The sequence below is a fragment of the Cryptomeria japonica genome, chromosome 11 (genome assembly GCF_030272615.1).
Source record: "Cryptomeria japonica chromosome 11, Sugi_1.0, whole genome shotgun sequence".
Taxonomy (NCBI): Eukaryota; Viridiplantae; Streptophyta; class Pinopsida; order Cupressales; family Cupressaceae; genus Cryptomeria; species Cryptomeria japonica.
Genome location: NC_081415.1, coordinates 27,678,149 through 27,702,388, shown reverse-complemented (window position 1 = coordinate 27,702,388; position 24,240 = coordinate 27,678,149). Strand labels below are relative to the sequence as shown.

At 37.7% G+C, this 24,240-nt stretch overlaps 1 protein-coding gene across 1 annotated transcript in view; it reads right to left on the bottom strand.

The window, feature by feature from the left end:
* LOC131070828 (uncharacterized) overlaps window positions 1–24,240 on the bottom strand; it is a 170,452-nt gene that overhangs the window by 119,442 nt on the left and 26,770 nt on the right. Inside the window, exon 6 of the mRNA XM_059214336.1 lies at window positions 12,355–12,552. Coding sequence (XP_059070319.1) covers window positions 12,355–12,552 — 198 coding nt within the window. The remainder of the gene's footprint in view (window positions 1–12,354; window positions 12,553–24,240) is intronic.

The following is a 24,240-nucleotide window of genomic DNA, read 5'->3' as shown; positions in this document are numbered from 1 at the left end:
TTAATATATATTAATTATTATTCTTGAAAATGTGATAAAGCCAATTATTAAAATGATGTTAATATATTAAAAGAAGAAATGAATTATTAAATAATATTAATATATGAAATAAACTATTAAAAAATATTAATATATTAAAAGATGGAAATATGAATTATTAAATGAACGAATCAAATAATGTTAATGTTTAATATTAAAGCATGAAACGAGAGTAAGCATTAGGTAAAGAAATTTCTTAAATACATTTACGTGGAGATAACCCCCCACATGGAGAGCTAACTCCACGGTGGCCCCTCCCCCGCGGGAAATGGTGGGGCGGGGGTCACAGCTTGGGCTGCGACCACCGTCACACCCCTTCCTGCGGAAGGGACCTCGTGGGGGAATGCGACCCTTCCCCTCCACGGGGTATTAAGGAAGACTGCCGCAGAGCTAAGGAAGGGCACGGAGGAGAGGGAGTCGGAAGGACTTCAAACAGCCACCGACAATTACGAACGACAAACTACAGGCTGCGGTTCACGAACAGGTAAGAGGATTACTGGTCACAAGGTATATATGTGTGTGGACGTGTGCGCCACACACACATATATATATTAGTGAGTATTTCGGAATATTTGTTAATTTTTGAATATATATTAATGAATATTTCTGAATTTATATTACTGAAGATTTCTGAGTATATATTACTGGATATTAATTGATGTGTATATAGCAATGAATATAGGTATGCATACAGAATATTTATGTATATCTAGGATCCATAAAGAGGATTAAGGAATAAGTAAATGTAGAAGTAAATTATGGGATGAAAAATGATAATGAATTGTAAAATGTAATATGAATAATGTGATTATATGATGGAGGCTATTGGGAGGAAATTCCCTTCGCCTAATGGAGGGATTATGATAATCCTGGTAGGCAGTATATACTGAATATCTATATGTATATATGTTATGGCTTGGTTGACAAAGTTCATCCAAGAAGAGATGGATCTGGCTGGTCCTCTCTGGTATACTTGGATGATGAGATGCATCATCCAAGGCAAGGAATTGATCATATATGATGGTCCTCCTTGGTATGGCTTGGGTGTAAGAAATTACATCCAAGACAGGAATCGAATTAACCTTCGATTTCCTGGTGTGGCTTGGGTGTAAGAAATTACATCCAAGACAGGAATCGAATTAACCTTCGATTTCCTAGTATGGCTTGGGTGTAAGAAATTACATCCAAGACAAGAATCGAACTAACCTTCAATTTCTTGGTATGGCTTGGAACTAAGATGGGTTCCAAGAAGGCGAGCTTCACAGCCGCCTAAGGACATGTCCTAGTACTGCACTCGTATCCTTTTATTTAAGAATTGAGATTAGTATTAATTAAGTAATTGAAGTTTAATTGTAAATTAGATTAGTATATATATATATATATGTTGTATTCTAACAATCAGTTTTGCAGGACAGTGATCCCTAACTAGTAGGGACATTACAAAGGATAAGATCAACTAAAACGATTCCAAGGTTTCTACAGTCAGGTCTTGATGAGTGGGTAACTCAATGGTCAATGTGAATTGTTGTTTTCACTTGGGGACTTATACAATTGTTCGAATTAACTTCATTTATCATGATATGGAATGGGTGTGCTGATAACTTAGGATATGCCAATGTAGTTCTGGATTCAAGACTTACTAAAAAAATGAAAAAAATAGAATAGGGTTCAGGAAATCTATTCTAAGCCTAGGAATGTAGGAAATGATGAACAAATTTAGTGGAATCAAACTAGGCAAGGTCTCACCATCAAATCGAACAGATTTTGACACGAGTTTAGTGCAATCATCTAGGGTATACTTCATAGATTTTCAAACTATTACCATCAAGCATTGAGACCATCCAAGTTGATGCATAACAATGGATATGTAATAATCGAAGTTAAGTTTGCATAAATTTCTAGTTGACCACGCAGGGCGCACTTACAACCAACACGAGGCTAGTGGTATGGATTAATAGATTCCACACAAATATACTCGACAATTCTTTCATTCAATCTAACAAACATGAAAAAAAATTCTAAATCTAAAATTCTAATCTAACTTGGAGGAATTGAGAACCTCGAATGCAAAACAACACTTGAATGACAAAATCACCATCAAGTCGAACAATGATTTATATTCAAAAGTTGTAGCAAATACCAACAATTCTACAAAAACTCTCCCTTACAAATGAGAGGCAATGAGGTATATAGAGTCTCATACAAAATGGATGGCCAAGATTAAAACTAAATCAAGGGCCAAGATCATGCCAACAAAACCCTAGAATTGCCCTAATTAAGGTTTACATAAAAAAATGGAGACACCAGCATATGGCCCAATAGAAAGACAACCAGTCATCAAATAGGGAGTCCTGCATCTCTCTCTCTCTCCTAGCATACTCCAAGAATCTAGCCAATACGGAATCTAACTCCTCCATGGAAATGCTGGGTAAGGTATCTTGCTGTAAATCAATCAAGTCCAAAGCATCTGAGCAAGCATCCAAAGTGTTCTCCCAATCTGGCATAAGCTTCTGCAAATTATGAACATGAATCAACAAAGAGACCAAATCATCTATCTGACTCTTCTTCAAAGAGTCCGACTGATTGAAATACACGAATTTCATTTTGTCTCTTAATTCTGCTAAGTGTAAACCACTGGCTTCACTGACATCAACCCCAATAACTCCTCAATTGAGGCAAGGATCTTCAACTGAATATCATGAATTCATCCTTCCATCTCTGTACAACTCAGTTGTGCGCTCTCATAAGTTGATTTCTTCATGGCTAATGAACAATACCAACCATGGAAATCGTATCTATCTCCATTGTGCACAACATTCTCCCTGACCAATGTGGACTTAGGAATCTTCTTCAAAGCTCTGAGGCATGGAATATTCTTCTCCTGAATAGATCAGAATTCTTCCCAAACTCCCTCCAAATACTGTATTCTGAATATGAGCCCTATTGTCCTGTCAAATGCTTGAACGAATTGAGTAAGGAAATCATCCGCCTATCTCTTTGTATTTTCAATCCATTTGTCCACCTCCGAGAGTGTATCTCTCGCCACCTCATAATGTGAATGCAGTCCATGATCAATTGGAATAGGGGAAATAAGGGTGCGATTCTCACCCCTTATCCCTGCAATGTACTCTCTATGTCTGATATTCTCTTCTTTGTACTTCTCTTTTTCTTCAATTTCTCTATCCAATCTCACACTAATAGCCTTAACGTTATCACCAACCTCCTGAAATTTTTGCTCTCTTGTAGTACGGCCAAGGGCAACTGAAGTAATCTGGAAATCCATGGGAGTAGCAATGTCTGTCGTCACACCTCCAATAGGAATAGCCACCTGTGCAATCCACATTCCTGTCTCATCTCTAGCTATGTGTGACAAAATCTCAGCTCTCTTAGGTTCTCTCTCCTTATTGCTCCTAACTAAGTAGTTATCAATGTCATCAATAGGTTGTACCTCTATCATCTTCTTACTTTTCTCCATACTCTTCATCAGCCAATCAGGAATAGCAGCCATCTCCATACCATCATCGAGACACATCTCTCGATGAAGCCCTCTCAATGCCGAGATAACATCATCATCCTCATCAAGATTATCCCTGGTCAAATCGTATGCATTCTTTCCCAAACCATTCTTTCCCAAACCAACCTCCAAAAAGGACAGTAGGGGATCCCGACTTATCATCATCCTCATTAGGTGGAGCAAATGTCGTTGTGGCATGTAAATCCTGAATATTCTCTGGTAGTATCACTGTTTTGGAACACTGCTCAGTCCCCTTGTTTTGTTTTGGCACTTCAACTTCCTTGATTGATGAGACACTGAGGGGTGGTGAAGGAATGATAGGCAAAGGAATGATAGTCTTTTGCTTCTTCTTATCCTCCTCAATCTTCTTCCCTCTAGCCTTGACTTCTCCTGGCGTGTTCTTCCTTCTCTTGGGAGCTTGACTCTCCTCATTCGCATGAATCCTGATATCACTAATAGTCCTTTGATCATATTCGGAAGAGGATTCATCCGGTTTCATCTGTTCATAAGTGAAGGTAACACCCATGTCAACTAATCCGTTCATCTGAATATCCACCAATGCTCAGGAGAAACTCAAGACCTCTCTCATCAATACATTCAAATTTATTTCTTCTGGTTCTGACCAATTAGGCAATAGAATCGCCTTCTTCATTTCATTTTCATATTGTGAATGCGTATGATCCCTGTCATCTAACACTTGGTCAGGAATGAGGAAAAGTCCACACTTCCTCATGAAATCCACTGACATTCTGGACCACATTCTTCTCTTTATTGCTTGCTTGTCCATCAGGTTGGCCCAATAATCTTCTACGTCTACCTTGTGGATGAACTTTTCACCCTTGATCCTTCCAACCTTCTTATCCGGATCAAACCTTTCTCTTCTCTTGTATGTTGCAAATCAATAGAATGCAAGCTTCACTTGTTGTGCTAGCTGCTAAGGTGGATTGACAAACCTCCAATGTCTTCCCAACTGAAATAGGAAATGACATGCCCATTCTATGCTTTTCCTTCTGGATAGAATCAAACTCTAGAAGCTGTCTCACCAATTCCAACAAGATCGCTCTGTCAGAAGGATACCTAGGAAGCCTGTAGGGTTCAGATTGAAACCCATGAATCCTAAGGTATGTCAAAGTGGGAAATTGTATATACCACGATCCATATTTCTCTATCAGCTTTGTTGCCTCCTTGGACAACCTCCTATGGACTCCACCTTGCAACATTCGCGTTATGTACATTGTGAATACATCATTCACTCTCTTATAATCTTCAATTCGATACATGTTTAGCTATGGATAGTACTCATAACTCCCGAATTGTCCTTGTCCATTCCCGACTTCACCTCTGCATATCAATCCCTTGTAAGTAACAAACTGTGCAAGCAGGTATACCAAATAGGATGTCATGGCAAATGACCTGGATCGTTCCACATTCCTTAGTTGAAAATCAAGATTGTCATTTATGACTCTAGACCAATTTATCAATGTTCCTTTTAGACAATCCTGGATGAAATAGAACATTCATCCATTGTATATTGCACCCTGCGCCATCCCCATCACTCAGTTAAGTAGGAATGCTAAATCACTATATTCCTCTTTCAAGTCTGTGCACATGAGTGTCTTGGGAGCCTTGTAATGATGATTCCTAGGCTGGATCATCCACTCCTTGTTCACAATGGTTTTGCACAAATCCATCTTCTTCTTATATTGGTCTTCATATTCATCCTTAGTTATATCTTTCATGTCTGCTCCACATGGGATTCCAAACACCTCAGCAATCGCATCCTCAGCAAGGTAGGCAATGATGGAATCCTTAGGAGTCTTGATCATTCGGGGGCAAGGATCATAACATCGTGCACACTCCAGGATAAGCTCACTGCACTATATAGATTGTGGAAATCCAGCGGCCTGATAAATGCCACTCTTCATAATGTTCACATAAGCTAGGGAAGGAATCTGGCTCCCAATTCCGAACATCCGCTGTCGCATCTGGCTCATATTCAGGAAATGCATGTCCGTGTCTGTAACCTCCTTCCATGTGGATGACATCTTGGATTCTAGATAGAATCCAGTCTCAACTATCTTTTGTTGTTCTCTCCTTTCCTTGAGTCCGGACTTCAACATCGTACCTGTACGAAGCTAGAAGTTAGAACTTCGGAAAATATCCCTGACAAAAATTTTGATTTCCTAACGATTTAGACAAATTTGGATATGAAAATCAAGAAAAATGATCCACACTCTCAATAGATTTCAACAATAAAATGCAAAATGTGATGAGGTTGGGGTATAAAACCCTCATAAAATTCATTACAATCAATAATTTTCAGACCAAAGTCTGAAAACGCCTCCTTTTACTTAGGAAATTTATTCAAATTATCTTGCAAAGAAGCATACCGGATCAAACAACGACTAAGGAAAGGTGTGAAAGGTTGTGTTTTCACACAAAACTATGTCTAAAGACACCTTCCAAGGTCAACAATGGCTGCTAGCAAATCTGAAGACAGCCTACAACTTCACAAATTAATCTCTAGAAACATGTTGCAATCACCCAAATGTGCACAAACTTGATAAAAACCGATTTCAATGGTGAAAACAATCAATCCCAGGAATGTAAGTATGGCTGGTAGAAATAATATTTTTTGAGGAAAAGTCTGAAAATGAATTGTTTCGGACTTACCAGCACCTTGCAAAGTAGTAAAAATCCCTGAAAATGATCAAAAAACACCTTCCAAACAAGATCACCAAAAATGACAAGTGGCTGGAAATGGAGTTTCCTGAGGACAAACGCCCTACAATTGCATCACAAACCTGCAACAGCAATGAATAGCTCTGAAGATGCACTAAAAAATGCCTCCAATCAGCCTCTAGGCAAAATCACCTTAGGTGGAAATGGGCTGGAAATAAAATGTATGTCTGAAAATCAATTTTGCAGTCAGCAAAGGAGGTAGAAAATCTCAATAATGGCGTCACAACTCAGGTCTGAAAGTGTCTGACAAGAATCTACCAGCCAAGGTGTCACAAATGATGAAGAAATTCACTCAAAAATGAAGGCAAATCTCCCCAAACCAAAATCGCCCCTCCTCCAAAATGGCGCCACCTATAGGAAAATCGTACAAGTCTGAAAATGAAGCTTCAACACTCTCCAATGGCAGCCAATAAAAATCGCCTTGGGCTGGAAATGAGGAAAAATGAGCCAAGAATCAATTTCAAGCTCCAATGTGTCAACTTGACACTTCACCAAAATTCGCCAACTGGAGGAAAAATTGCCTTAGCAAACACACACTTGGCAAATATAATAATATTATAATGCTGGCCTCCTCCTTTTAAACTTGTTTTCACCTTGAACTTTCACCACACAAGCAATGTGGGATAAAAAACTTGTACTTATACTTGCCTAGCAAAAACCAATTTGCTTCTAGAAGGTAAAATCATTAAATGCTCATTGCAAATCATTTATTAATTGTTTTTTATTTTTAAATAATTGTTGCACTTCATAAAAACAATTAAATGTGGGTCACTTTATTTAAAATATTTCAAAATTTAGATAAAAAATGACCAATAGGGGAAAATCGATTTTAATTGGGATAAAAAATTCATTAAATACTCTTTTGGGAGAAAATTGCCCCAAGTAGGGATAAAAATCTCTATCAAAAATTCATCAACTTGCACAAAAATGGGTCCAGGGGAAAATCGATTTGGTTCTGGAATTAAGGGGGAAAACTATTTAATTTAATATTCTATAAGTTGTCTCATTATATTTATTTAAAATCACACATGAGATGATTTTATATTTTATTAAATTAATAAAGTGACTAAAGTATAAAATAAAAATAATTAAAAAGTCACTTAATAAATAATAAAGTATACCTACCCTGAAAAGAATAAATAGAAGAGGGTGATTCATGATCAGGCATCAGTTGTTTGACTTTGAATATCTCTTATATTGAGTTTTGGAGCCAAAAGTTGTCCGCAGATTAGATCCTAGGGAACAATACCTCCCTTCAATCAGCATAACTGAGGAGGTGAAAGACCCTCTGAAGGTTGCTTTGTGAGTGAGGAGCACTCAGCTTTTCACATTGAGCTTAAGGAGATTTTATATCAGATTGGAGAGTTGCTTCAGACTGACATATTGCCTCGATTTGCCCTTGGGTCATGATAGATGCAGGCTTACTTCTGATTGAGGGAAGCGATATTGCCTATGGAGGAAGGCGATGCCATCTTGGAGTATTAGAAGGTGAATCAAGTTAAATTGCTGGCTTACATCAGATTGGTGCAGACCTATTGGTACCCACGATTTGGCTCATATATCATTGTTGATGCATCGATTCTTACCTTGGAGGACAGCGACTACATCTAGGAGGTAGGGTGATTATTTTTGGACATTTTGATGAGTTTGATGAAGGTTGAAGACACATTTTGGTGATTTAATCAGTTCGACCCTGAGCACTTGGAGACCTTCGATTTTTGGTATAACCTCATAGTTTGGTGTGGATTTCTATCACTGAGTATAGCGCCTATCCCTGGCAATTAGTTCAATCAGTTTGGAGTAGCATTTGGACACTTGTATGCAGATTATATTTGGTTCTCGGACCTACCATTGGCAGCAGCAGGGAGGGCACTGGGCTTGGTTCGATATTGCACATTGGAGGTTCATTGTTAGTGGATATCGCTTGTGTCTTCATCGCCTCACTTAGGCGAATCACACCAGGTTCTAAGATATCATATCTTTATTGTATTTTCAGTAGGTTGCATGTACTCTTGGCTGTCAATTTATTTGGGAATCAGTACTTGTTGACTAAGTGTTTGGAGACTTGTTCAATAAATGTAAAGAGCTCATTGGATCAATGAATAAAGGAGTTATAAGGCTGTCCCTCATTCAGTCATTGTTACATGACATTTGCCAGCTGTTTGATTTAATGACAGTCTGCTGTAATCTTTATTTTATGCCCACCGTTCTATGCCATCGAATTAAATGTTAGAGAATTAATGTTGCATTATCATCCTACATAATAGCTCTCTGTTTTATAAGTCACTTTACTATTAAAACAAGGGTTACAATGTAAAAACAAGTCTGAAGTATCTTTAATCAGCCACATGCCAAGTGTTTGACGAAATTCTCCAAGGGGTCCAAGACTGAAAAATTAATATCAGAATAGGCGAGGGACATTACAAAATTCCAACTTAAACTTCATCACTTAGCAGAAAATCCTCCTAGCGGAAAATTGACCCCTGTCTGGACATTCATCCGAACACAAAATCATCAAAATCATTCTCAGTGGAAATTCGCCTAGGGTCTGGAATGAATATCCGCATAAAAATCCACAAAATCTCGTCACAAAAGTCCTAGTGGAAAATCGGTCCATGTCAGGAATCGTCACAAAAGTTATCTGTAACCTTATCCACACTCACAATGGAAAAACGAAGGTAGTCAGGAAAAATCCCAACACAGTCAAATTCTCAGTTATCTGGTGGAAAATCGATCATAGTATGGATTCTGAATGGGGGAAAAACAAGGCATGTCTGGATTCTAGAGGAAATCCATGTCTAGTTTGAACTTTGAGTGGGGGAAAATCATGGGTGGTAAGGAATATGAGGGGAAAAGCACCTCTAGTATGGAATTTTGACCTTTTAACCCTTAGAATATGGATTTTCATCCAGAAAATGATGATTTTTCCACTCAAAATCACTAGGAAACTTCAAAACTCAATAGAACTCATCTGGACTTAGGTAAATTTGCCAAAAATTTGAGTGAAACACGAGGAAACCTATCGGGATAAAATGCAAAATCAACTTGAATAACTTCTTAGGAGAGAGAAAACAATTCCAAAAGGTTATAAAATACCTTAGCATTTAAAAATCACCGACGTGGACGTTCAAAACACATTAACGCTCAAAAGGTCTACACTTGGACAAAATTAGGATCATTTAAAACCTCAACTTTACGCGCTTGATCCTATAACTTCAAAACCCTAAATGACAATAGGCATGATCAATTTTTTGAGACTCGGGCACAAGAAACTTCAAAATTGCCCACTATGTTGCTGAAACCCTAAACTAACCAACGTGGAAAGCAAGAAAAGAGGGGGTCCCCATTTGCAATGAGGCGATGTGTGAAAAGGTCACAACATGACCCAAGGAGAGATCACAAAGTAATATGCATCAACTTTATTATCTCTTTTAATTTTATTTTTTTTGTCTCTCTCCTCATGGATACCTGGCAAGGAAGCACCTCACTCTCTCTCTAGACTCATGTATGCCTTTGAAAGAGCTATTCTAGAGTTTAATACAGTTTTGGACTGGCAACTTGGAGATAACAATATTGTCGATTGTTTCCACCCATATCTACTCTAAAGTGCCCTTTGAAATAGGAGAAAATCACTAGTCCAATGTCCTTTGCCCGTCCTTATCAGTCTATGAGGACTTTGTTAATAGACTGATCTTGATATATTGATTCTGGCTAAGAAGGGGACATTACAGTCCTCCTATTAAAAATTCTGAATTTATTAGAGTTTGGGCCTAAAGCATCCTATTTATTTTTTGGGATGATAAATCCTAAAAGGATACTGGAAATCATCTTGGACAATTTTTTTCTACACTATTAGGTGAATGATATAATGTGACAATTTTGTGTAGAAATTAATCTATGCAAAAGGTGTTACTGCAGAAATATAGATCCGAAGAAGAGATGTTAAAACATAAAAAAAATCTCGACTTGGAAAGTAGTTATGTTGTAGATATTGGTTTGTGTATGTGCAAGTAGTGGGTAGATGCACTGGAGAAAATATGCAAGATAATCTTGTTCAGAGATAGAATGCTTAAGGTGTCTTTGGCATTAAAAAATCAAAGCAGCTTTTGGAGTTTGGTTAAGACCTCAATTTGCCCAAGAACAAGAGGGTTGTGCATCACCAGTCTTTCGCAGATAAATTTCAGCCTAGGATTCTAGACCTAGTTCTTTCCTTGAAAATTTAGTGACTGTGACACTGCTTTCCATTCAATGTACTGACATAAATCATAGGCAGTTTTTTTTATTAATTTTTCCAGAAATTAATGTCTACTTTAATGAACGTTTGGCTTTTACCTCATTCATGTATATTAGTCAAGGGATAGTAATTAAACACTCTTCTCCAATAATAATTTATTCCTACTAGATATTTTTAAAAATCGTTACCTTCCCATAAGATCTTAGTTAGGCAGAATACATAAATCATTCCTTTTGTCAGTATGCCTTCTCCTAATCAAAGTTGTCTTCAAAAGCAAACCTTAAGACAGGGAAGACAAAATTCTCTTATGTTCTACTAACATCAATATCTCAACTCTAGACTCTGCGTGTAATGTCCCCTCTTTCCTAGACAATCACTCAGATGATGAGATTTGCCTATTATCCATCTCTGTAGGCAAATCTAATGGATAGGAGATGTTATTCTTGGCACGGGAGGACTTTATATGCTAGAGATTGTCAATTGGTGGACTTGACTTATGAGCAAATAATGTAATTTTATGGCTAACTCACTTTTTGCTAAAAATAGCAAAATATCATTAAAGTGACTATTTATGGCAAGCTATGAAAATCATAAAGTAACTTTATAAATTTAAGTTATAAAGTTAAAAGAAGATAATAAGTTAAATTATAAAGTTAAATAAAATTACTTTATTACCTCAAATTAGACACCACCTAGGGATGGGTGCCACAATTGGACTTGAAAGCCAAATTAAAAGTGGCTAACTAGGGCGTTGGAATCCAAAGTAAGAAAGGGGTTTTATAAAAGAGAATTCATTCTCTTATTTGCTCATTATGTATGTGAATTTTCAGAATTCTTTCTCAGAGCAGCTTTGCCAGGTATTTTCCAGAGGACAAAAACCCATGGAGAATCGTGAATTGGACGAAAACCCAGTTCATCATTGAGGGGAATCTACACAGGGCTCCCATTTGTGCATCATTGAAGGAATTTTCAGGCAGATTTTATAGGTTTCTTACAGCAATAAAACATCAAGGGTTTGGTGCATTCAGATCAGTCAAATTCAATAAAAAAAAATGCTTCCTGGAGGTCAATTGGACTTTGTTTGATGAAAATTCCTGCTAGGGACTCATTGGAAATTGTTTATAGCAGATACTGGTTGATTGGTGAGCATATTTGGAGGGTTCGGAGCCTCGATCAGTTAGCTTTGGCCCTTTGAAGATTTCCAGTTTCATTCATAATTTTGCCTGCAAGCCAAGCGCAGGGTCTAGTACTTCTACTGTTTCTTCCAATATTTGTTTTTGGTAATTATAGTCGATGCAAATAAAGTCAGTTGGAACCACTTTTGCCAGTTGAATGCTCTTATATTGTGAATCCCATTGAACTCATCAATAGAAATCCTTCTCTGGTTGAGCACTAGACTCCAGGTGTGCAAATCTTTGTTCTTGTTGATTCAATTCCTATAATTTTGAATAATTGCATTTGCTGTTCTTAAAAATCAGAACTTAGAAATTTATATCAGTCGATTAAATTTTTTCCCATTGGGTTCAAAAGCATTGTTTCAGTGGCATATACTTCGTGTTAAAACCTTGTTCAAACATTGGCATCCAAACTCAAACAAAAACACTTGAAAACTATTCCAAAACCTCCAATCAGCAAACGTCAGAATCAGAAAAAGTTAACTCAGATTTGGTTGGGGATCTTTCACTGTGCTGTGTCCAAACTCAAGCATCTGGGATTCTAGATTCTTTCTAAAGATACAAATATTCTCTTTCCTTCGCAATTTTATGGGATAACACACAAATTGCCATTAAAGGAACTATAAATCTTAATAATTAGACAAACAAACCAGACTCAGAAGTCGATTCCTTGCTTCCAGGCGCTGCTGTTCTGAGTAAATACAACCACTTGGACTTGAGCCGGTGGATATGTAAAGTAATTCTTTAGGATTATCACCAGTCATCCATTCCATTGTCAGAACTCTTTTCCTGGTCAAGTGATGAAAAGCCTTTGGCACTGAAACGAATGGCAATTTTGCATGCAATTCCTGTCAAGTGAAACAGTAACACATTCAGAAAATTAATCAAACAATAATTTAAAACGTAAAGAGCATTACAGCCAGAAAACTCAAATGTAACATTGGCAAGAGCAGAAATATCACTCAAATGCATAAAATTCAATATTAAAATGCATTGTGTAGCTCATGTCAGGCATTTCATAGCTCCTCTAGATCAAGAGAATTATTTACAAGCATAAAAAACAAATATTATTTATGAACCAAACATTTTACATATCCTGGTATCATTTTAAATAAGAAGAAAGAAGATAAAATTTTACTTAAAGTATTACGAATAACTTCAAGCTTCTAAGTACAACAAAATATCAATAAGAAAGCTCCATTGAAGTTGGGAGTTATGAAGCAGCATTTGTAATAAGTTGTGCCAAGGTATATACTACCTAAATCAACCTCTCAAGACAACTTTTCATTACTAACTATTCCTTGTTACCAGTACTTGTAATATTTTCTTCATTACCATTCATTACTCTCTTTGTGCCATGCTTCAAGCTTCCAGCTACATTCCCAATTAGCAATGAATATAATACTAAAAATGGTCTCAACTGTTTTCAATGCTTACACCAGTGGATATTGTAATTTATGTCAACTACATAGTAAATTACCCAACACTCTTAGCATGTAATCTTAAATCACCTCTTGCTCCAGGCACAGCTATCCATGTTTCTGAATTAGAAGATGCTTTCTTTCAAGTAATCTACTTTAGTCTATCTTCTTCTTTTAGCATTAATTGTTGATAATTTCATTTATGAATAACAATAATTGGTGTGATCTGTCCCAAATATTCATAGAGGCTCCCAAAATACACTAAAATGTCAAATTAGCAATCAGTTGGCTCAGGACAACATGATTAAATTAAATTGGGGCTACATCTGGTGAAGAAGAACCGTAATGCACCCAAAGGTCACTTTGCCTGTTCAAACGAGAAAACAGTGAGAGCATGCTCTAGACTCTAAACTGCATAAGATTAGAGACTTGAGGATTAGGTTCAAAACTGCATATAATACAATCCTTATAGAGGAAACCAATCAATAAATCCTGGCTGAATTTAAATGGCAATTATGAGGTTTGAACATGTAGAAAATGCTACACAGTTCCAAATCTGAAACATCATTTGCTCATCACAGAGCATTCATAGAATATCAAAAGCTTAGTTGAGTGTCCTAAATCAATTTCTCATGCTTTGAGACAACCATATCACTTTATTTATTCCAAGAATTGATCCTTTTCAGCCAGTTACAAATACAAACCCAGGTAACAACACGCTGGTGATGTGTATTTGTATCAATTTTATTGAGAGAAAGACCAATCCCTACTTAATAGAAACCAATCCCTACTTTCCTCTATGAACACCATATTGCTGCCTTTTATCCAAAATATTTTTAATTTTAAAGGAAGTCCATCTCTTAAAATAAGGGAAACACATAAGGCAGTTATAATTACTTTCCACTGGTAAACCAATGCTATACAATGAGAATTGTGTCTCTCAGTATATAACTAAAGACCTTAGATTTGAACAAAGTAGGATAATGTAAAAGCATATAAAACAGAAGTTTAGAGCTTTGCCCCAAGCTGAGCAGCATAACTGTCAATGGATAGTTTGTCATCCAGTACCTGCACCCACCATTAACAGACCAGTTATGCTAATGTGCATAAATATGTTGCTCATATCCAAGCACAAACAATCAACTTGGAAAGAATATAGATTGCCACATAGGATTGTGAAAATCAGAATGAGAGTTGGTATGCATAGCACAAACATAAGAAGGAATTGCACCAGTAAATCGTCATAACATTCCGAGAAGAATAAACACCACATTTGCTTCGAGAATGTCAAGGTGATCTCCTATAAAAGGAACTACATGAGAAGAAAAGTTGGTGGGCCATTAGTGATTACTTTCCACTACATCAACTTGAGTAGAAACAAGGGATTAATCCTTAGTCAAACTTAGGGTTAGCTAATCAGTAAACTCTTGATTTGATCTCTATGGTTAATTAAGGAGTTATAATTTTAAGCACTAAGAGCTGATGAGAATGTAATTATATTTTGGGGAATGTAATGTTCCTTTCACTATGCTTATGCTTATTATTATTCATTACTGATAGGATTGTGGTGCACATCATTCTTTGGCATTACAAGCTTCAACAGATGAATTGTGAACCATCTATATGAAAAACCCATGGTGTAATTCTTTTCACAGGCATTTTATCCACTAGATGGTGAGTAAAATAGTAAGACTTGAAACATTTAAGAATTATGTTCCTTTGCAACACAATGTATCAGAAAGCTTTAACCAATACTAATGGAATGTGGAAACCTATTTTCATCCATATCAATGTATTTGTATAGCTATCTAAGCTAGTTTCAATTACTCTTATCTCTTTAGATGGTGTCTTCTGATGTACAATCCATCAAGATATTTTGAGAGGACAATTCATAATCATCCACCATAAGGAAAGGCTAACAAGTGTACAAGGGGAACTCTATATCCCCATCAATATCTGCATGGATTGACTCAGACACCTCAAATGGAATCAAACCATCCAATATCCCCACAGGACAGCACAGACATCTTGACTAGGATCAAACCAATCAATATTACCATATGACAACTTGGGTAACTCAATTGAGATCAATTCAAGCAATATCTATACAAGATAGGTTTGGCACCTCAACTAGGATCAAACCAAATGTTATCCCCATGGGATGAATCACAAATGTCTTTGCTGAGGTTTTAATTCAACAAGGTCCAACCACATCATTTATACCAGATACAATATACATGAGACTCAACCATTTGTATTTGTACAATAGTCAAACTATGAAAGATCCTTGATGGATCCCCTTGCTGATCCGCCGTAATTTTTAAAATAATAAACTATATTTTTCCTGTGATTTTGCTGATGGTCTTACAGAATAAAGAGAAGTTGCAGAATGTTTGGTTTCTTTTTGTATTTCTTTTTAATATATAAGCAAGTAATGAATAAAGAACAGCAAATAAGGAAGGAAGCTGAAACAAATAAGAACATTCAATTAAATCAGAATTGATACAAATCGTACCAGGCAGATTTCTGATTTATAATACCCAGATTATTCCCTACGCACTGGGGATGTGCTTACATCCAATAATGGTGCCAACTGAAGGGTAGATAATGAACACAAACCAAGAACACCAGCTATGGCTGAATGAAAGTCTTCACCACTTCCAGCGTAAAGTGTACCTGCCGTAATGGTGGCATCAAGCTGAAACAATCACGCCCCAGCTGGGAAATTCAACCACCCTGCTGAAACCCTCACCAAGCAATCTGAATCTCCACAAGGAATAGCACATACACTCTGACCAATAATGCCAATGCCAAAAGAATCCACTGCCAATCAATAATTGAGGGCTACGTCCCAGCCAATACCAATCATGGGGTTTGCGTCCCAGATTGAAGAATTGCTCTACCAGAGCATTATCGCACCAAACAAGTTTTCAATATGTAAAAGATAATGAGAAATTAGGTTTCCTTCTCCTTATATCTCTTTCCTTCCAAATCGAACCCTAAAGATATATGAAAAGTGCGCTTTAATATAAAGTCATATTTCCCAATATTGGGCATCCAAGTATAGAAAAAACACCACTTTTTCAATATAAAATAACTCCAAGCGCCAAAAGGAACCTGGAAAGTGAAAATCATTTAGAAAAGTTCAAGACCTTTCCAAGGAGCTATAACACATGGGCATACAAATACAGATGAAGCCAAAAACCCTTTATTACTCCGAAATGGCTATAGACATAGCCTTATTTAAAATATTAAAACGCTAACTTAGGAAATATTTAAATATATTAAAAACATAACCCAAATAGCTACAGAAAGCTCGAAACACACCAAAAGCCTGAAACTAAACCTGTCACCTGTCTGTGACTGATGTCGGAAATCATGGATCAACTAGCAGTCTCATCCCTAAAATCTAGGGATGCTCCTAGAAACTAGGAAACACACCCAAATCTCCTGAAACTAAAACCATTTGAAAGGTCATGAATAACCTCAAGACTGACAACTGTCACGACCTCCTAAAATTTAGGGATATCCCCTAAAATCTAGGAACTACTCCAAATTGGCTCCAAACTGCCTGTAAAGCCAAAATCCAGTCACTATATGCACTGAATGAGTCCCAATCAACCTCTGCTAGCCTACAAGACTCCAATGATAGGCCAACTCCTCCGTCTTTGATGTCCACTCTAGAAAGGGGACATGACAAACTACAAATATTTGTTCCTTTGTCGACTTCATTGCAATACTGATTGGGTTGTAGATTGAATTAAGCTTGATTAGTTATTAGTAGTCACTACTAAGAGATGCGACCTATCACTTTGATGAGATGCATCCTCTCAAATGTTTCCCTAGATCTGCATATAATAACCTATTGCACTATTCATTTATTATCACCTATTAATTATATATTCTTTATAGTGAAAAAGAAATATTTTATGTGTTTACTATGTGTCCCTAGTAGGTATATGTGAAGTGGTATCGTAGCTAACAATCTTGTAACATATGGTTTGTACGACTGTTGCTAACTTTTACTCTTGAATTTGAACCTCTGGTTTGGTCAAATTTTGAGTCTAATAAAAAATGCATATCTAACTTGTGGCAAATTTCCAAGTGTTTTACCAACTAATTTTCACAATATAAAGAGAAAAATCTGGAAAAAAAAAATTAATTCCAAAATTACTGAAAAAGTATATTAAAATCAAAGGCTTTGTCGGTTATCCTAACCAATTGTATTTCAAGAAACTAAAGAAACAGATTACAAATTAGGAAAAGAATCTTTAATCATTTTTTTTTCAAAGATGAAATATCCCTCGTCCTTTTGAAGTTTGAAATAAGGGGATATTTGCTGTCAAATTGTGTGTTATGCAGTTTTGTAGTTGCGTGTTATGCTGGTAGTGTTTTCAGATTTGCCATGTGGGCCAATACACATTAATGTTTCAAGACAAACAACTTCTACATGATTTCTAAATGATCCTCAAGGCTGATAGTGCTCAAAAGATGTACAAACAACTGATTTATATTCCAAACTAAACATCAAAACAAGAGATAACAGCAAATGGATATTTTATCAAACACTTGTCATGCGTCCTCAGAAAAAAATAGTATGATGTGATGCAAACCCAAAACTTCTTTCTGCTTACTTCATTTCATATGATGTACCAAATTACATTACAATGACAGCCTAATAAACATGACATAGGCAGCTAGTTAATGATTACATGGACTGTCACTTTCAGACCTCTGATGACTTAGGGACTGCAGTTGGACACATACTGAAAATTTCTCAATGAAAGCAATTTAATAAGAAACTGGTCAAGACGCCTTGTAGGAGCATACAATGATTGATGTATTTGACTCTTCACCATGCCAAATCAAAACCCATCTAAGCCGCCCCTGCTACTGCAATTTGTGGACTGAGAACACAATAGATTGTTGGAATTGTATTGTCATTGATGTCAACCGGTATGGTCAACCGGTATGCAAGCAGGTACGTAATATCTACCGGTAAAAAAGCAAGGGACAACAGAAAGGAACATGATCACCGGTATGCAAGGAAGTGGGTAGTCAACCGGTATGTATGTCAACCAGGATGCATGAGGAAATTGATGTAAAACAGTTGGAGACAGTTGAAGACTACAGACTACCGATATGCAGGCAGAAGCAATGTCAACCAGTAAACAGGGCTACCGGTATGCAACAAAGTGCAGAAGAGATGAACATAGCGACTCACCTGGGATACCTGTTGTGGATCGACATGTTTGCTGACCGGGCTAATGTGTCCCAACCGGCAGAACAGTGAAGTGCAAGTATGAAGGCTAATCGGGTAAAGCATCACCGGTAGGGTAAGTTAACCAGTAGTGTAAGGGATACACCGGTTGCATGCATGGTTGATGACTAATTCTGAACCAACACAATGAGCTAAGTTGGATGTCGACGTAGATGACACGTGGCTTCCAGGTGGCAAAGGAGATAACCTAACATGCAGAGGTCAGTGAGCGAAGTGTTGGTGTCTTGAAAGAGGTAGGTGTCGACAAGATGGAAACAGGTTGACATTAAATGAAGTTCACGGGTCGAGTGCAGAAGGATGTGACTCGAGGCAGATCGAATTCTTGACATTATGATTGAAGCAAGATATCGGATCATCTTGTCAATCTGGAGAAGGAAGCTGCTGGTTCATTTAATGTGTTTGGCAAAGAACATGGCCGACAAATAGTAAGAGCATGGCCGACAAACAGACCGTGTTTGCTAAAAATAGCAAACGTGCACTGGAAGCATCGAAAAATGGCAGGGATGGTTGAGTCATTGCACGTTATCCATCCAAGAAAGGTGATCCGATCTGACTTGATATGGATTTGATCGGTGGAGAAAACCCTAGGCAGGAAATATTTGAATATTGCATTTTGGCGGGAAAGCAATTATATAAATATGCAGATCAAAGATCAAAAAGATGATGCTAGTTGCTAGAGAGGAGTGTACTTGAGAAAACAGAGAGCTGATCAAACTGAAAAGAGTGTTGCAACTGGGTATCTAAAGGAGAACCGATAACAAAGGTGTAACCAGTAAGAGGGTTTAGCAGAGGTTTAATCGGTAAGGTTAAAGTAACCAGTAAGCTGCAAAAGAGTTTAACAGTGAGTGAACCGGCAAGGGAGAAAATCCAAGACAGCAGCAGAGAGTCAAGGAGAGAAGGGTGAGTACCGGTGGGGATCAAGCAAGGTAGAAGCAAAGCAGAAGGAGAATCAAAAAGAAAGAGTAAGCAGAGCAACAGTAGAAAACAAAGCAGAGACGAACCGGTAGTGTTGTGATGTATTCACACATCGCCCCATTGCAAATGGGGAACCCCACTTTTTCGCTTTCTAGGTTAGTTGTCTTAACTTAGTTGGTTTTTGTCGAATCTTTGTTGTTACCCTTTTGTTCGTAGTTGCTCAGAAGCTGGCCAAGTCTTTCTCTTTGAGATGAAGTGAGGTTTAACATTCCCTTTGCCCAACCAAGGCATAATCCCTTCTTCCACTTCTCCCGATCCTGTCAGTGGGTGCCCAAACCCAATCACTCCCATTTCCATTTCCTTCCATTTCCACCTCCCCTAACACTCTTCACTTCCATTTACCATAGCTTCTAACTCACCTACCTTCCTATCCTCTATCCTCTATCCTCTATCCTCCATCCACCTTTCATACCCCATGCCTTAACCTCCTTCCTATCCCTATCCCTATCCTAACCTACCACTTCCATGTCCCCTACCTTACATCCCATCTTCTAACCTATACCTTTACCTATCTAACCCTCTCCCCATCCTAGTATACTCATCCACTACCCTTCATCTACATTTACACCTACCTTGCCCACACCTACATCTTCCACCCTCCTATCTCTATACCCCTTAGCCTACCACATCCTAACCTCCTTACCTACTTAATTATTCCCATTTCCCACCTTTATTCCTAATTACCTTCTTCCTACCCACACCTTTCGACTTTATCACCTACCCCCATCCTAGCCTACCCATATCCTATCCCTATCCTAACCTACCACTCTACCCCCTTACCCTGTTTCCTTGCCTCTTATAACTCCCTTTATAACCTACATCCCCTTTACCCTTTCATTACCCCCTTATACCTCCCACTCCACTTTATTCCCCAACATATCCTAGCTCCCTCCAACCCCTTTTACCTCCCACATCCTAAACCTCATCACCCCCCCCCCCCAGTATCTCCTACTTCCATCATTCATATCCCTTATGTCCCCCTTTCCTCCAATATCCCATTCCCCCTCTTTCTCCACGTAGCAGCTACCCTTAACATTTCCTACCACTCCCCCCCTCATATTTCTTTCCACTGTATCATATCATCATTTTGGGCCCCACACACTCAAAAAAGGAGAATCAAATAAGATTTTTTTAAGGACCTTCCTTGCAGGGACCCACCGAGCTTTAGCCTGGGGATTTTAAGTTTTTTTAATTACCATGCCACATATTGCTTGTGTAATGTCCCTACTATTTAGAGATCACTGCCTTGCAAAACAGATTGTTAGAATACAACAAATATATATAGTTATAACTAATCTAACTTGCAATTTAACTTTAAAATACTTAATTAACACTAATCACAATTCTTATCTAATAAAAAGGATACAAATGCCATTCGAAGATATGTCCTTAGGCGGCTGTGAAGCTCGCCTTCTTGCAACCCATCTTGGTTCCAAGCCATCCAAGAAATCGAAGGTGAATCTGATTCCTGTCTGATGTAATTTCTACACCCAAGCCATCCAGGAAATCGAAGGTTAATTCGATCCCCGTCTTGGATGTAACTACTTACACCCAAGCCATCCAGGAAATCGAAGGTTAATTTGATTCCTGTCTTGGGTGTAACTTCTTACACCCAAGCCATCCAGGAAATTGAAAGTTAATTCGATTCTTGTCTTGGGTGTAATTTCTTACACCCAAGCCATCCAGGAAATCGAAGGTTAATTCGATTCCTATCTTGGGTGTAATTTCTTACACCCAAGCCATCCAAGGAAGACCATATGTCAATTCCTTGCCTTGGATGATGCATCTCATCATCCAAGTCCATCAGAAGGGGACTGGCCAAATCCGTCTCTTCTTGGATGAACTTAGTCAACCAAGCCATATATATGCATATAGATATCAGTATATACTGCCTACTAGGGGTTATCATAATCCCTCCATTAGGCTAAGGGAGTCTCCTCCCTATAGCCTCCATCATATAATCACATTTATTAACGTACATTTCTAACTATTCATTGATATGTATTCATATGTTTAAACATATTCATTAACACCTAAAAAAAAATCATTCATTACATATGTATTAAACTGTTCATTACTATATTCACTAACATATGTATTAAACCGTTCATTACTATATTCACTAACCTATGTATTACAGTATTTATTTTATATTCATCCACATATGTAATAATCATGTTCGTCATTCAAATTCATTAACATATATAATACCAAACTATTCATTACTATATTTACTAACATATGTATTAAACTTGTTCATTACTATATTCACTAACATATGTATTAAGTATTTAATTTATATTCATTCACATATGTAATAACATGTTTATCATTCATATTTATTAACATATATAATACTATATTCCCTCCTTACTTACCTGTTACCTAGCTTCCAAAACTTCTCTCCCACCACGTAGCAGTCCTTCTTCCTTTCTCTCATGTTTTCTTTCCTTCTACTGCGTGTTGTTGCTTTCCCCTTAATACCCCGTGAAGGGATGTACCCCTCCACGGGTCCCCTTCCGCATGAAGGGGTGCGATGGTAATCGGGCTGCGATTACCGTCGCATCTCTTTGTGCGGGGGTAATCGTGGGGGTGGGGGGAGGGAGGGTCTAGTTAATAGTTTAAATATGTTACTATTACATTGTGCGGGGGGGACTTATTATATTTTGAATATTTGATGTTTTATTACATTTGACGTATATTAAAAATTGACATTGTAAATATATTAAATATTAAATATATTTCCTTTATTATTTTTTTAATTTTTTTTATACATTACTATTTATCATTTTAACCATTTATTTATAATAACCTTATTTAATTAATCCATTTATTAATATCATTAAATAATCTTACATTAGGTGATACCGTAGGGGTTATCACAGTCCCTCCATCTCAATTTTGCTTGTCCTCGAGCATCTTTAGATCTTCCTCTTTTTCCCAAGTAGCATCCTCATTTGAGAGATTCTTCCATTTAATCAAGTATTCAGTAATGGTTCGGTTCCTAAGCTCCTTTTTCCGTGTATCTAGAATGATCTCAGGGTACAAGGTGAGTTTCCCTTCATCATCTAGGGGTGGTAGTTCACTTCATGGAGCCACGGGTTGCCCGAGAACCTTTTTGAGTCGGGAGACATGGAACACATTATGTATTTTACTATCTTTGGGGAATTCTATTTCATAAGCTACTTCCCCAATCCTTCGAATTACCTTATAGGGTCCATAGAACCAGGGTTTCAATTTTTCAGCCCCTTTCTTCTTGAGGGAAGATTGCTTATATGGTTGTAGCCTTAAAAACACTAGGTCTCCGGCCTCAAAAGTCCTTTTTGTACGCTTCCTGTCTGCATAGACCTTTTGTTGATTTTGGGCTTGTTGTAAATTCTCTTTCAAGGTCTTCATGATATCCTTACTCTATTGAACAAAATCTTGTGCTCTTGGTACCTTGCTTTCTTGGTTTACTAGTTCTCAAAAGCTTGTGGCCTCATAGTCGTACAAGGCTTTGGAAGGACGCATCCCTATCAACATGTGATGTGTCGTGTTGTAACAATGTTCTCCTAGGTGTAACCAATTGACCCAAGCCGTCTGTTGCCCTGTAACATAATTTCTTAGGTAGCCCTCTATCCATTTGTTCACTATTTCAGTTTGCCCATCAGTTTGAGGATGGTAACTGGTACTAGGGGTCAAGACTGTTCCTGCCATTCTGAAGAGTTCCTGCCAAAATTGGCTAATAAACTTACTATCTCTGTCACTGACAATATTCAGAGGGAGTCCATGGAATCTGAAAATTTCCCTGAAGAATAAATCTGCTATTTGGTAGTTGTATTCGGTGGAGACTGCGAGGAAATGGGCATACTTCGTGAGTTTGTCCACCACCACAAAAATGCTATCCTTTCCTTGTGTCCTTGGCAACCCTGTTATGAAGTCCATTGAAATGCTCTCCCATTTCAGTTTGGGAATAGGTAATGGTTGAAGCAATCCAGCTGGATGAGTGAGTTCGGTTTTATTGCGTTGACAAGTTAGGCACTCTTGTACATATTTTTGGACATCTCTCTATTGGTCTTTCCATGCATATTTTTCCCTTATGTGTTTATAAGTTTTATAGTATCCTTGATGTCCTGCCAGGGGGTTATCAAGGAATTCCTTTAGGAGCTTGTTTTTGAATTTGGTTTGAGGGGTCAAGTATACCCTTCCCTTGTACAAGATGAGGTCTCCCCTAACTTTAAAGTCTTCATTGGGAAGGTTTCCCTCCAAGATTTCGTTTGCTTGTGGATCTTGGTTATATTCATTAAGGATTTCTTCCTTCCAGTCCCTTGAGATAATATAAGGGCATTGAGGTGGGCTCTTCGGGATAATGCATCTGCTGCCCTGTTATTCACCCCTTTTACATATTCTATATCAAAGTCATAGGCTTGTATTTTGCTCACCCATTTTTGTTGCCTATCATTAAGGTCCCTTTGGCTCAAGAAAAAGCTTAGACTGTTATGATCAGTTTTCACCCCAAACTTCCCACAGACGAGGTATTGGCGAAATTTGGCCAAGGCGTGCATTATGGCTAACATTTCTTTGTCATAGATAGAGTAGTGTCTTTCTACTTCGGTAAGTTTACAACTCTCAAAAGCTAGGGGGTGTTTCTTTTGCATGAGGACTGCCCCAATTCCCTCCCCAGATGCATCACATTGTAGTTCAAAAGGTATAGAAAAGTCAGGAATGCCCAATACTGGACATGAGATCATGGTTATTTTAAGTTGTTCAAAGGCCTGTTGGGCTTGGTCATTCCAGGTGAAGGCTCCTTTCTTAGTTAGGTCGGTGAGGGGTGCTGCTATTTTGGAAAACCCTATTACAAAACGTCTATAGTAGCTACA